Source organism: Nerophis ophidion, linkage group LG03 (genome assembly GCF_033978795.1).
Source record: "Nerophis ophidion isolate RoL-2023_Sa linkage group LG03, RoL_Noph_v1.0, whole genome shotgun sequence".
NCBI lineage: Eukaryota > Metazoa > Chordata > Actinopteri > Syngnathiformes > Syngnathidae > Nerophis > Nerophis ophidion.
The window spans coordinates 6,452,017-6,466,553 of record NC_084613.1 but is presented as its reverse complement, the minus strand read 5'-3'; the positions used below and the strand labels follow the sequence as shown (position 1 = coordinate 6,466,553).

General features: G+C 43.8%; 1 protein-coding gene across 1 annotated transcript in view; it reads right to left on the bottom strand.

Moving 5' to 3' along the window:
- Window positions 1–8,573: 8,573 nt before the first annotated feature.
- LOC133548684 (DNA polymerase zeta catalytic subunit-like) overlaps window positions 8,574–14,537 on the bottom strand; it is a 134,215-nt gene continuing 128,251 nt past the window's right edge. The window contains exons 23-25 of the mRNA XM_061893655.1: window positions 14,016–14,222; window positions 13,843–13,952; window positions 8,574–8,736 (exon numbers count right to left, since the gene is read on the bottom strand). Of these exons, the coding sequence (XP_061749639.1) occupies window positions 8,589–8,736; window positions 13,843–13,952; window positions 14,016–14,222 (465 nt within the window). The 3' untranslated portion in view covers window positions 8,574–8,588. The remainder of the gene's footprint in view (window positions 8,737–13,842; window positions 13,953–14,015; window positions 14,223–14,537) is intronic.

The following is a 14,537-nucleotide window of genomic DNA, read 5'->3' as shown; positions in this document are numbered from 1 at the left end:
TATGTATGCAGTGTGTGTACCTTGTAGTAGTGTATGTATGCAGGTGTGTGTACCCTGTAGTAGTGTATGTATGCAGGTGTGTGTACCTGTAGTAGTGTATGTATGCAGGTGTGTGTACCTGTAGTAGTGTATGTATGCAGGTGTGTGTACCTGTAGTAGTGTATGTATGCGGTGTGTGTTACCTGTAGTAGTGTATGTATGCGGGTGTGTGTACCTGTAGTAGTGTATGTATGCGGGTGTGTGTACCTGTAGTAGTGTATGTATGCAGGGTGTGTGTACCTGTAGTAGTGTATGTATGCAGGTGTGTGTACCTGTAGTAGTGTATGTATGCAGGTGTGTGTGACCTGTAGTAGTGTATGTATGCAGGTGTGTGTACCTGTAGTAGTGTATGCATGCAGGTGTGTGTACCTGTAGTAGTGTATGCATGCAGGTGTGTGTACCTGTAGTAGTGTATGTATGCAGGTGTGTGTACCTGTAGTAGTGTATGTATGCAGGTGTGTGTACCTGTAGTAGTGTATGTATGCAGGTGTGTGTACCTGTAGGAGTGTATGTATGCAGGTGTGTGTACCTGTAGTAGTGTATGTATGCAGGTGTGTGTACCTGTAGTAGTGTATGTATGCAGGTGTGTGTACCTGTAGTAGTGTATGTATGCAGGTGTGTGTACCTGTAGTAGTGTATGTATGCAGGTGTGTGTACCTGTAGTAGTGTATGTATGCAGGTGTGTGTACCTGTAGTAGTGTATGTATGCAGGTGTGTGTACCTGTAGTAGTGTATGTATGCAGGTGTGTGTACCTGTAGTAGTGTATGTATGCAGGTGTGTGTACCTGTAGTAGTGTATGTATGCAGGTGTGTGTACCTGTAGTAGTGTATGTATGCAGGTGTGTGTACCTGTAGTAGTGTATGTATGCAGGTGTGTGTACCTGTAGTAGTGTATGTATGCAGTGTGTGTACTGTAGTAGTGTATGTATGCAGGTGTGTGTACCTGTAGTAGTGTATGTATGCAGGTGTGTGTACCTGTAGTAGTGTATGTATGCAGGTGTGTGTACCTGTAGGAGTGTATGTATGCAGGTGTGTGTACCTGTAGGAGTGTATGTATGCAGGTGTGTGTACCTGAGGAGTGTATGTATGCAGGTGTGTGTACCTGTAGTAGTGTATGTATGCAGGTGTGTGTACCTGTAGTAGTGTATGTATGCAGGTGTGTGTACCTGTAGTAGTGTATGTATGCAGGTGTGTGTACCTGTAGTAGTGTATGTATGCAGGTGTGTGTACCTGTAGTAGTGTATGTATGCAGGTGTGTGTACCTGTAGTAGTGTATGTATGCAGGTGTGTGTACCTGTAGTAGTGTATGTATGCAGGTGTGTGTACCTGTAGTAGTGTATGTATGCAGGTGTGTACCTGTAGTAGTGTATGTATGCAGGTGTGTACCTGTAGTAGTGTATGTATGCAGGTGTGTGTACCTGTAGTAGTGTATGTATGCAGGTGTGTGTACCTGTAGTAGTGTATGTATGCAGGTGTGTGTACCTGTAGTAGTGTATGTATGCAGGTGTGTGTACCTGTAGTAGTGTATGTATGCAGGTGTGTGTACCTGTAGTAGTGTATGTATGCAGGTGTGTGTACCTGTAGTAGTGTATGTATGCAGGTGTGTGTACCTGTAGTAGTGTATGTATGCAGGTGTGTGTACCTGTAGTAGTGTATGTATGCAGGTGTGTTGTACCTGTAGTAGTGTATGTATGCAGGTGTGTGTACCTGTAGGAGTGTATGTATGCAGGTGTGTGTACCTGTAGGAGTGTATGTATGCAGGTGTGTGTACCTGTAGTAGTGTATGTATGCAGGTGTGTGTACCTGTAGTAGTGTATGTATGCAGGTGTGTGTACCTGTAGTAGTGTATGTATGCAGGTGTGTGTACCTGTAGTAGTGTATGTATGCAGGTGTGTGTACCTGTAGTAGTGTATGTATGCAGGTGTGTGTACCTGTAGTAGTGTATGTATGCAGGTTGTGTGTACCTGTAGTAGTGTATGTATGCAGGTGTGTGTACCTGTAGTAGTGTATGTATGCAGGTGTGTGTACCTGTAGTAGTGTATGTATGCAGGTGTGTGTACCTGTAGTAGTGTATGTATGCAGGTGTGTGTACCTGTAGTAGTGTATGTATGCAGGTGTGTGTACCTGTAGTAGTGTATGTATGCAGGTGTGTGTACCTGTAGTAGTGTATGTATGCAGGTGTGTGTACCTGTAGGAGTGTATGTATGCAGGTGTGTGTACCTGTAGTAGTGTATGTATGCAGGTGTGTGTACCTGTAGTAGTGTATGTATGCAGGTGGTGTACCTGTAGTAGTTATGTATGCAGGTGTGTGTACCTGTAGTAGTGTATGTATGCAGGTGTGTGTACCTGTAGTAGTGTATGTATGCAGGTGTGTGTACCTGTAGTAGTGTATGTATGCAGGTGTGTGTACCTGTAGTAGTGTATGTATGCAGGTGTGTGTACCTGTAGTAGTGTATGTATGCAGGTGTGTGTACCTGTAGTAGTGTATGTATGCAGGTGTGTGTACCTGTAGTAGTGTATGTATGCAGGTGTGTGTACCTGTAGTAGTGTATGTATGCAGGTGTGTGTACCTGTAGTAGTGTATGTATGCAGGTGTGTGTACCTGTAGTAGTGTATGTATGCAGGTGTGTGTACCTGTAGTAGTGTATGTATGCAGGTGTGTGTACCTGTAGTAGTGTATGTATGCAGGTGTGTGTACCTGTAGTAGTGTATGTATGCAGGTGTGTGTACCTGTAGTAGTGTATGTATGCAGGTGTGTGTACCTGTAGTAGTGTATGTATGCAGGTGTGTGTACCTGTAGTAGTGTATGTATGCAGGTGTGTGTACCTGTAGTAGTGTATGTATGCAGGTGTGTGTACCTGTAGTAGTGTATGTATGCAGGTGTGTGTACCTGTAGTAGTGTATGTATGCAGGTGTGTGTACCTGTAGTAGTGTATGTATGCAGGTGTGTGTACCTGTAGTAGTGTATGTATGCAGGTGTGTGTACCTGTAGTAGTGTATGTATGCAGGTGTGTGTACCTGTAGGAGTGTATGTATGCAGGTGTGTGTACCTGTAGTAGTGTATGTATGCAGGTGTGTGTACCTGTAGTAGTGTATGTATGCAGGTGTGTGTACCTGTAGTAGTGTATGTATGCAGGTGTGTGTACCTGTAGTAGTGTATGTATGCAGGTGTGTGTACCTGTAGTAGTGTATGTATGCAGGTGTGTGTACCTGTAGTAGTGTATGTATGCAGGTGTGTGTACCTGTAGTAGTGTATGTATGCAGGTGTGTGTACCTGTAGTAGTGTATGTATGCAGGTGTGTGTACCTGTAGGAGTGTATGTATGCAGGTGTGTGTACCTGTAGTAGTGTATGTATGCAGGTGTGTGTACCTGTAGGAGTGTATGTATGCAGGTGTGTGTACCTGTAGTAGTGTATGTATGCAGGTGTGTGTACCTGTAGTAGTGTATGTATGCAGGTGTGTGTACCTGTAGTAGTGTATGTATGCAGGTGTGTGTACCTGTAGTAGTGTATGTATGCAGGTGTGTGTACCTGTAGTAGTGTATGTATGCAGGTGTGTGTACCTGTAGTAGTGTATGTATGCAGGTGTGTGTACCTGTAGTAGTGTATGTATGCAGGTGTGTGTACCTGTAGTAGTGTATGTATGCAGGTGTGTGTACCTGTAGTAGTGTATGTATGCAGGTGTGTGTACCTGTAGTAGTGTATGTATGCAGGTGTGTGTACCTGTAGTAGTGTATGTATGCAGGTGTGTGTACCTGTAGTAGTGTATGTATGCAGGTGTGTGTACCTGTAGTAGTGTATGTATGCAGGTGTGTGTACCTGTAGTAGTGTATGTATGCAGGTGTGTGTACCTGTAGTAGTGTATGTATGCAGGTGTGTGTACCTGTAGTAGTGTATGTATGCAGGTGTGTGTACCTGTAGTAGTGTATGTATGCAGGTGTGTGTACCTGTAGTAGTGTATGTATGCAGGTGTGTGTACCTGTAGTAGTGTATGTATGCAGGTGTGTGTACCTGTAGTAGTGTATGTATGCAGGTGTGTGTACCTGTAGTAGTGTATGTATGCAGGTGTGTGTACCTGTAGTAGTGTATGTATGCAGGTGTGTGTACCTGTAGTAGTGTATGTATGCAGGTGTGTGTACCTGTAGTAGTGTATGTATGCAGGTGTGTGTACCTGTAGTAGTGTATGTATGCAGGTGTGTGTACCTGTAGGAGTGTATGTATGCAGGTGTGTGTACCTGTAGGAGTGTATGTATGCAGGTGTGTGTACCTGAAGGAGTGTATGTATGCAGGTGTGTGTACCTGTAGTAGTGTATGTATGCAGGTGTGTGTACCTGTAGTAGTGTATGTATGCAGGTGTGTGTACCTGTAGTAGTGTATGTATGCAGGTGTGTGTACCTGTAGAAGTGTATGTATGCAGGTGTGTGTACCTGTAGTAGTGTATGTATGCAGGTGTGTGTACCTGTAGTAGTGTATGTATGCAGGTGTGTGTACCTGTAGTCGTGTATGTATGCAGGTGTGTGTACCTGTAGTAGTGTATGTATGCAGGTGTGTACCTGTAGTAGTGTATGTACGCAGGTGTGTACCTGTAGTAGTGTATGTACGCAGGTGTGTTACCTGTAGTAGTGTATGTATGCGGGTGTGTGTACCTGTAGTAGTGTATATATGCAGGTGTGTGTACCTGTAGTAGTGTATGTATGCAGGTGTGTGTACCTGTAGTCGTGTATGTATGCAGGTGTGTGTACCTGTAGTAGTGTATGTATGCAGGTGTGTGTACCTGTAGTAGTGTATGTATGCAGGTGTGTGTACCTGTAGTAGTGTATGTATGCAGGTGTGTGTACCTGTAGTAGTGTATGTATGCAGGTGTGTGTACCTGTAGGAGTGTATGTATGCAGGTGTGTGTACCTGTAGGAGTGTATGTATGCAGGTGTGTGTACCTGTAGTAGTGTATGTATGCAGGTGTGTGTACCTGTAGTAGTGTATGTATGCAGGTGTGTGTACCTGTAGTAGTGTATGTATGCAGGTGTGTGTACCTGTAGTAGTGTATGTATGCAGGTGTGTGTACCTGTAGTAGTGTATGTATGCAGGTGTGTGTACCTGTAGTAGTGTATGTATGCAGGTGTGTGTACCTGTAGTAGTGTATGTATGCAGGTGTGTGTACCTGTAGTAGTGTATGTATGCAGGTGTGTGTACCTGTAGTAGTGTATGTATGCAGGTGTGTGTACCTGTAGTAGTGTATGTATGCAGGTGTGTGTACCTGTAGTAGTGTATGTATGCAGGTGTGTGTACCTGTAGTAGTGTATGTATGCAGGTGTGTGTACCTGTAGTAGTGTATGTATGCAGGTGTGTGTACCTGTAGGAGTGTATGTATGCAGGTGTGTGTACCTGTAGTAGTGTATGTATGCAGGTGTGTGTACCTGTAGTAGTGTATGTATGCAGGTGTGTGTACCTGTAGTAGTGTATGTATGCAGGTGTGTGTACCTGTAGTAGTGTATGTATGCAGGTGTGTGTACCTGTAGTAGTGTATGTATGCAGGTGTGTGTACCTGTAGTAGTGTATGTATGCAGGTGTGTGTACCTGTAGTAGTGTATGTATGCAGGTGTGTGTACCTGTAGTAGTGTATGTATGCAGGTGTGTGTACCTGTAGTAGTGTATGTATGCAGGTGTGTGTACCTGTAGTAGTGTATGTATGCAGGTGTGTGTACCTGTAGGAGTGTATGTATGCAGGTGTGTGTACCTGTAGTAGTGTATGTATGCAGGTGTGTGTACCTGTAGGAGTGTATGTATGCAGGTGTGTGTACCTGTAGTAGTGTACAGTATGTATGCAGGTGTGTGTACCTGTAGTAGTGTATGTATGCAGGTGTGTGTACCTGTAGTAGTGTATGTATGCAGGTGTGTGTACCTGTAGTAGTGTATGTATGCAGGTGTGTGTACCTGTAGTAGTGTATGTATGCAGGTGTGTGTACCTGTAGTAGTGTATGTATGCAGGTGTGTGTACCTGTAGTAGTGTATGTATGCGGGTGTGTGTACCTGTAGTAGTGTATGTATGCGGGTGTGTGTACCTGTAGTAGTGTATGTATGCGGGTGTGTGTACCTGTAGTAGTGTATGTATGCAAGTGTGTGTACCTGTAGTAGTGTATGTATGCAGGTGTGTGTACCTGTAGGAGTGTATGTATGCAGGTGTGTGTACCTGTAGTAGTGTATGTATGCAGGTGTGTGTACCTGTAGGAGTGTATGTATGCAGGTGTGTGTACCTGTAGTAGTGTATGTATGCAGGTGTGTGTACCTGTAGTAGTGTATGTATGCAGGTGTGTGTACCTGTAGTAGTGTATGTATGCAGGTGTGTGTACCTGTAGTAGTGTATGTATGCAGGTGTGTGTACCTGTAGGAGTGTATGTATGCAGGTGTGTGTACCTGTAGGAGTGTATGTATGCAGGTGTGTGTACCTGTAGTAGTGTATGTATGCAGGTGTGTGTACCTGTAGGAGTGTATGTATGCAGGTGTGTGTACCTGTAGGAGTGTATGTATGCGGGTGTGTGTACCTGTAGTAGTGTATGTATGCGGGTGTGTGTACCTGTAGGAGTGTATGTATGCGGGTGTGTGTACCTGTAGGAGTGTATGTATGCGGGTGTGTGTACCTGTAGTAGTGTATGTATGCGGGTGTGTGTACCTGTAGTAGTGTATGTATGCAGGTGTGTGTACCTGTAGTAGTGTATGTATGCGGGTGTGTGTACCTGTAGTAGTGTATGTATGCGGGTGTGTGTACCTGTAGTAGTGTATGTATGCAGGTGTGTGTACCTGTAGTAGTGTATGTATGCAGGTGTGTGTACCTGTAGTAGTGTATGTATGCAGGTGTGTGTACCTGTAGTAGTGTATGTATGCAGGTGTGTGTACCTGTAGTAGTGTATGTATGCAGGTGTGTGTACCTGTAGTAGTGTATGTATGCAGGTGTGTGTACCTGTAGTAGTGTATGTATGCAGGTGTGTGTACCTGCAGTAGTGTATGTATGCAGGTGTGCGTACCTGTAGTAGTGTATGTATGCAGGTGTGTGTACCTGTAGTAGTGTATGTATGCAGGTGTGTGTACCTGTAGTAGTGTATGTATGCAGGTGTGTGTACCTGTAGTAGTGTATGTATGCAGGTGTGTGTACCTGTAGTAGTGTATGTATGCGGGTGTGTGTACCTGTAGTAGTGTATGTATGCGGGTGTGTGTACCTGTAGTAGTGTATGTATGCGGGTGTGTGTACCTGTAGTAGTGTATGTATGCAGGTGTGTGTACCTGTAGTAGTGTATGTATGCAGGTGTGTGTACCTGTAGTAGTGTATGTATGCAGGTGTGTGTACCTGTAGTAGTGTATGTATGCAGGTGTGTGTACCTGTAGTAGTGTATGTATGCAGGTGTGTGTACCTGTAGTAGTGTATGTATGCAGGTGTGTGTACCTGTAGTAGTGTATGTATGCAGGTGTGTGTACCTGTAGTAGTGTATGTATGCGGGTGTGTGTACCTGTAGTAGTGTATGTATGCAGGTGTGTGTACCTGTAGTAGTGTATGTATGCAGGTGTGTGTACCTGTAGTAGTGTATGTATGCGGGTGTGTGTACCTGTAGGAGTGTATGTATGCGGGTGTGTGTACCTGTAGTAGTGTATGTATGCGGGTGTGTGTACCTGTAGGAGTGTATGTATGCGGGTGTGTGTACCTGTAGTAGTGTATGTATGCAGGTGTGTGTACCTGTAGTAGTGTATGTATGCAGGTGTGTGTACCTGTAGTAGTGTATGTATGCAGGTGTGTGTGCCTGTAGTAGTGTATGTATGCAGGTGTGTGTACCTGTAGTAGTGTATGTATGCAGGTGTGTGTACCTGTAGTAGTGTATGTATGCAGGTGTGTGTACCTGTAGTAGTGTATGTATGCAGGTGTGTGTACCTGTAGTAGTGTATGTATGCAGGTGTGTGTACCTGTAGTAGTGTATGTATGCAGGTGTGTGTACCTGTAGTAGTGTATGTATGCAGGTGTGTGTACCTGTAGTAGTGTATGTATGCAGGTGTGTGTACCTGTAGTAGTGTATGTATGCAGGTGTGTGTACCTGTAGCTGTGTATGTATGCAGGTGTGTGTACCTGTAGTAGTGTATGTATGCGGGTGTGTGTACCTGTAGTAGTGTATGTATGCAGGTGTGTGTACCTGTAGTAGTGTATGTATGCAGGTGTGTGTACCTGTAGTCGTGTATGTATTCAAGTGTGTGTACCTGTAGTAGTGTATGTATGCAGGTGTGTGTACCTGTAGTAGTGTATGTATTCAAGTGTGTGTACCTGTAGTAGTGTATGTATGCAGGTGTGTGTACCTGTAGTAGTGTATGTATGCAGGTGTGTGTACCTGTAGTAGTGTATGTATGCAGGTGTGTGTACCTGTAGTAGTGTATGTATGCAGGTGTGTGTACCTGTAGTAGTGTATGTATGCAGGTGTGTGTACCTGTAGTAGTGTATGTATGCGGGTGTGTGTACCTGTAGTAGTGTATGTATGCAGGTGTGTGTACCTGTAGTACACAATAGCGCTGCACACATTAAATGTGTATTGTGTGTCCGTGACGACATACCTTCTCAAATTTGAGCTTGACAGGTTTCGGGTTGGTTGCAGTCACGGCCTCAGCCATTTCCTGACCAATTTTGAAGGCTTGTTCTTTGGTGGCGCCTTTCAACAACACAAACATGCTGCAAAACACAAAGTGTCAGAATAATTGTATATAAGCGATCGCACAACTTTGTGTTCGCATGATTTCAGTTCGGACCTGTGTAATGTAAGCAGAAAATTGTTTATGACTGAGTGCAACAGCTGTTTATGACCACCTCCCCTTAGGAGCAGCTGTGTAATGTAATCAGAAAATTGTTTATGATTGAGTGCAACAGCTGTTTATGACCACCTCCCCTTAGGAGCAGCTGTGTAATGTAATCAGAAAATGGTTTATGACTGAGTGCAACAGCTGTTTATGACCACCTCCCCTTAGGAGCAGCTGTGTAATGTAATCAGAAAATTGTTTATGACGGAGTGCAACAGCTGTTTATGACCACCTCCCCTTAGGAGCAGCTGTGTAATGTAATCAGAAAATAGTTTATGACTGAGTGCAACAGCTGTTTATGACCACCTCCCCTTAGGAGCAGCTGTGTAATGTAATCAGAAAATAGTTTATGACTGAGTGCAACAGCTGTTTATGACCACCTCCCCTTAGGAGCAGCTGTGTAATGTAATCAGAAAATAGTTTATGACTGAGTGCAACAGCTGTTTATGACCACCTCCCCTTAGGAGCAGCTGTGTAATGTAATCAGAACATTGTTTATGACTGAGTGCAACAGCTGTTTATGACCACCTCCCCTTAGGATCAGCTGTGTAATGTAATCAGAAAATAGTTTATGACTGAGTGCAACAGCTGTTTATGACCACCTCCCCTTAGGAGCAGCTGTGTAATGTAATCAGAAAATTATTTATGACTGAGTGCAACAGCTGTTTATGACCACCTCCCCTTAGGATCAGCTGTGTAATGTAATCAGAAAATTATTTATGACTGAGTGCAACAGCTGTTTATGACCACCTCCCCTTAGGATCAGCTGTGTAATGTAATCAGAAAATAGTTTATGACTGAGTGCAACAGCTGTTTATGACCACCTCCCCTTAGGAGCAGCTGTGTAATGTAATCAGAAAATTATTTATGACTGAGTGCAACAGCTGTTTATGACCACCTCCCCTTAGGAGCAGCTGTGTAATGTAATCAGAACATTGTTTATGACTGAGTGCAACAGCTGTTTATGACCACCTCCCCTTAGGATCAGCTGTGTAATGTAATCAGAAAATAGTTTATGACTGAGTGCAACAGCTGTTTATGACCACCTCCCCTTAGGAGCAGCTGTGTAATGTAATCAGAAAATTGTTTATGACTGAGTGCAACAGCTGTTTATGACCACCTCCCCTTAGGAGCAGCTGTGTAATGTAATCAGAAAATGGTTTATGACTGAGTGCAAAAGCTGTTTATGACCACCTCCCCTTAGGAGCAGCTGTGTAATGTAATCAGAAAATTGTTTATGACTGAGTGCAACAGCTGTTTATGACCACCTCCCCTTAGGAGCAGCTGTGTAATGTAATCAGAAAATTGTTTATGACTGAGTGCAACAGCTGTTTATGACCACCTCCCCTTAGGAGCAGCTGTGTAATGTAACGCCGTGGTCCCCAACCAAAATCAAAATCAAATTTTTGGGGGATTTTTTTAAAAAATTTTTAATTAAATCAACATAAAAAACACAATATACACTTACAATTAGTGCACCAACCACAAAAACCTCCCTTTTTCATGAAGAAGAAAAAAAAAAAAAAAAAGGAATTTGCTTACAAAGTGGTGACCCTCGCCCCATCTTTGTTTGTGAATTACTGAGAATTTCACGGAAGCTGCTTTTATACCCAATCATGGCACCCACCTGTTCCCAATTAGCCTGCACACCTGTGGGATGCTCCAAATAAGTGTTTGATGAGCGTATCTGTATTTATTGCCACCTTTCCCAACTTCTTTGTCACGTGTTGCTGGCATCAAATCCTAAAGTTAATGATTATTTGTAAACAAAACTGCATAAAACAAGAATGGGAAAGAATTCCACTTTCAAAGCTTCGACAATTAGTTTCCTCAGTTCCCAAACGTTTATTGAGTGTTGTGAAAAGAAAAGGTGATGTAACACAGTGGTGAACATGCCCTTTCCCAACTACTTTGGCACGTGTTGCAGCCATGAAATTCTAAAGTTAATGATTATTTGCCCCCAAAAAAATGTTTATCAGTTTGAACATCAAATATGTTGTCTTTGTAGCATATTCAACTGAATATGGGTTGAAATGTATTTACAAATCATTGTATTCTGTTTATATTTACATCTAACACAATTTCCCAACTCATATGGAAACGGGGTTTGTAAGTAAGTAAACAACCGGTGTAACTAAAGGATGCAGATTTAAATGGTGCACTGGTAAGTGTGTTTACTATATGGATTAGTAACAATATCACTGCAAAGACTTTCAAAATGTGCACTTAATTCTTACTACACTCACTGTCACCACGTTTTGAGCAAATCAATGACTTGCAGTTTAGTAAAACCTTTTAAAAAAAAACTTCCTGTGTGACAAATTGCCTTTGTAGCCAAATATTGTGTTTTTTTATTTATGCAATCAAATAACTTGTGATTAGTCACGATTAAACAAAGTTAAAGTAGCAATGATAGTCACACACATACTAGGTGTGGGGAAATTATTCTCTGCATTTGACCCATCACCCTTGTTCACCCCCCTGGGAGGTGAGGGGAGCAGTGAGCAGCAGCGGTGGCCACGCCCGGAAATTTTTTTGGGGTGATTTAACCCCCAATTCCAAGCCTTGATGCTGAGTGCCATGCAGGGAGGTAATGGCTCCCGTTTTTATCGTCTTTGGTATGACTCAGCCGCAATTGAACTCCAAACTTACCAAAATTAATCTGTTATAAAAGAAATATGATTAAAAATGTTATCGTATTTGTTTTGCTTTTTTGACGACTGCATCTGGCTCTCGGATAAATCTGAGCTAACACTGCTTAACACGATAAGTAAAGACTAATTCCAGTTGTAATCAAAGTGTTAAAAATAACGTTCAAAATATTAAACATGCTCATGCATTTGAATCCATCCATCCTTTTTTCTACCGCACTTATTTTTTTTAGGGCTTGCCCTCCTGGGGGTTCTTCAGACCACCGAGCACCGACATGAAAGCCTGTTTCAGGGTTACGATATTTTTTTTATTTTTCAATAAGTCTCCCAGTTGCTTTCCAGCGATTGTCTTTTTCTCTGTCGTTCTCGCTCGCGCTCTGGCTCCGGCTCCAACCCCTGTGTCTCCTCCCGGCTGCTGCTTATAACAGAGCGACGGGTGATCGGATAACCAGGCCCAGGTGGGCCGTCTACGCACCTGTCGCTGATTTCGAGGCCGGTCCTGGCAAAACCCCGCTTCGCTGCAGGCCCGCAGGCCACGCCCCTCCGCAGTTAGCTTCAGAATATCCCGTTTTTATCGTCTTTGGTATGACTCAAAACCTACCAAAATTAATCTGTTATAAAAAAAATATGACTAAAAATGTAATCATATTTGTTTTGCTTTTAATGGTTTTTTAATCACTTTGTCCATCTCATGTTATTATTCGTCTCTCCTCCGACCATTACGAGTATGTGCACATGGACCATGGCCGATTATACGGTTTAGAATGACACCAAACCACCACCACAAAACCCAAAAGCATTGAAGTTGTCACCTTGTGTAAAAGGTAAATTAAAAAAAGTATACAACAAATCCTTTTCAACTTATATTCAATTGAATAGACTGCAAATACAAGATATTTCATGTTCACACTGAGAAACTTTGGTATTTTTCGCAAATATTAGCTCATTTGGAATTTGATGCCTGCAACATGTTTCAAAAAAAAGCTGGCACAAGTGGCAAAAAAGAGTGAGAAAGTTGAGGAATGCTCGTCAAAAACTCATTTGTAGACTCTAGCCTTTAAATAGACCTCCTTTTTAGACCAGTTGATCTGCCGCTTCTTTTCTTTCTCCTATGTTCCCCACCCTCCCTTGTGGAGGGGGTCCGGTCCGATGACCATGGATGAAGTACTGGCTGTCCAGAGTCGGGACCCAGGATGGACCGCTCGCCTGTGTATCGGTTGGGGACATCTCTACGCTGCTGATCCGCCTCCGCTTGAGATGGTTTCCTGTGGACGGGACTCTCGCTGCCGTCTTGGATCCGCTTTGAACTGAACTCTCCCGGCTGTGTCGGAGCCACTACGGATTGAACTTTCACAGTATCATGTTAGACCCGCTCCACATCCATTGCTTTCGGTCCCCTAGAGGGGGGGGGTTGCCCACATCTGAGGTCCTCTCCAAGGTTTCTCATAGTCAGCATTGTCACTGGCGTCCCACTGGATGTGAATTCTCCCTGCCCACTGGGTGTGAGTTTTCCTTGCCCTTTTGTGGGTTCTTCCGAGGATGTTGTAGTCGTAATGATTTGTGCAGTCCTTTGAGACATTTGTGATTTGGGGCTATATAAATAAACATTGATTGATTGATTTGATTGATCCTTTTTTCTACCGCACTTGTTCAAGAAATTGCATGATTTATTTTATTTTATTTTTTTTAGGGCTTGCCCTCCTGGGGGTTCTTCAGACCACCGAGCACCGACATGAAAGCCTGTTTCAGGGTTACGATATTTTTTTTATTTTTCAATAAGTCTCCCAGTTGCTTTCCAGCGATTGTCTTTTTCTCTGTCGTTCTCGCTCGCGCTCTGGCTCCGGCTCCAACCCCGTCTCTCCTCCCGGCTGCTGCTTATAACAGAGCGACGGGTGATCGGATAACCAGGCCCAGGTGGGCCGTCTACGCACCTGTCGCTGATTTCGAGGCCGGTCCTGGCAAAACCCCGCTTCGCTGCAGGCCCGCAGGCCACGCCCCTCCACACTTAGCTTCAGAATATCAACGTTACCCCCAATTATTTACTTTTTTTTTTTTTTTAATTGATCTCAACTCTGTACACTGCTGCTGGAATTTTAATTTTCCTGAAGGAATCAATAAAGTACTATCTATCTATCTGTTATTACAAAGAATACGAGACCTATTATACTCTAGTAATGTTGGTCTTACTTCAAAATGCACGTGTTTAGTGTTGAAAAAAAAAAAATGCTATGGCTCTTACGGAAATACATTTGAAAATATTTGGATTCTCGGCTCTCGCAGGTAAAAAAGGTTCCCGACCTAAGGCCAGGACAGGAAAGAGAGGACTGTACCTGTCGGTGTCTCCGTACACGACCCGCGCTCCCCATTTCTTGGTGTCGTTGACCAGCTTGATGGCTCTCTCCAGCGTCTCCCTGGCTTTGTGGACGATGCTGTCCCCCACCTGGAGAGCGACAGAATCCAGACGTGAGGCGCGGACCTCACACTTCCTGCTTGCGGGACTCACCTCCACGCTGGGCATGCGCCCCGAGTAGTTGGCGGCGGTGTAGCCGAAGGTGACGTTGGCGATGAGTTTGAGTCCCAGCTGACGGGCGTCCAGCAGCTTGGTGAGCGCTTTGTCCTGCTTGTAGGCTCTCATGGACTGCTTGACCATGATGCGAGTCTGCAGGATTTCTTCCAGCATGCTGGGGAGGACGCCTTTACGCACAGAGGCCTGCAAGTCCACATAAAACCAGACACTCCTTTCATATTTACTGCTGACTTGGAGCAGGAACGTGCCGAGAACCGAGCTACGGTCCTGGTCAAAAGTGTACGTCCACTATAAAGAACATGATGTCATCAATCTCCACCAAGACGCCACTTTGGTCACTTGATTGACATCAAAGGTGGGTAGTAACGCGCTACATTTACTTGAGTAACTTTTGGGATAAATCGTACTTTTACGAGTAGTTTTTATGCAACATACTTTTACTTGAGTATATTTATAGAGAAAAAACGTTACTTTTACTCCCCTCCATTTATCTACATT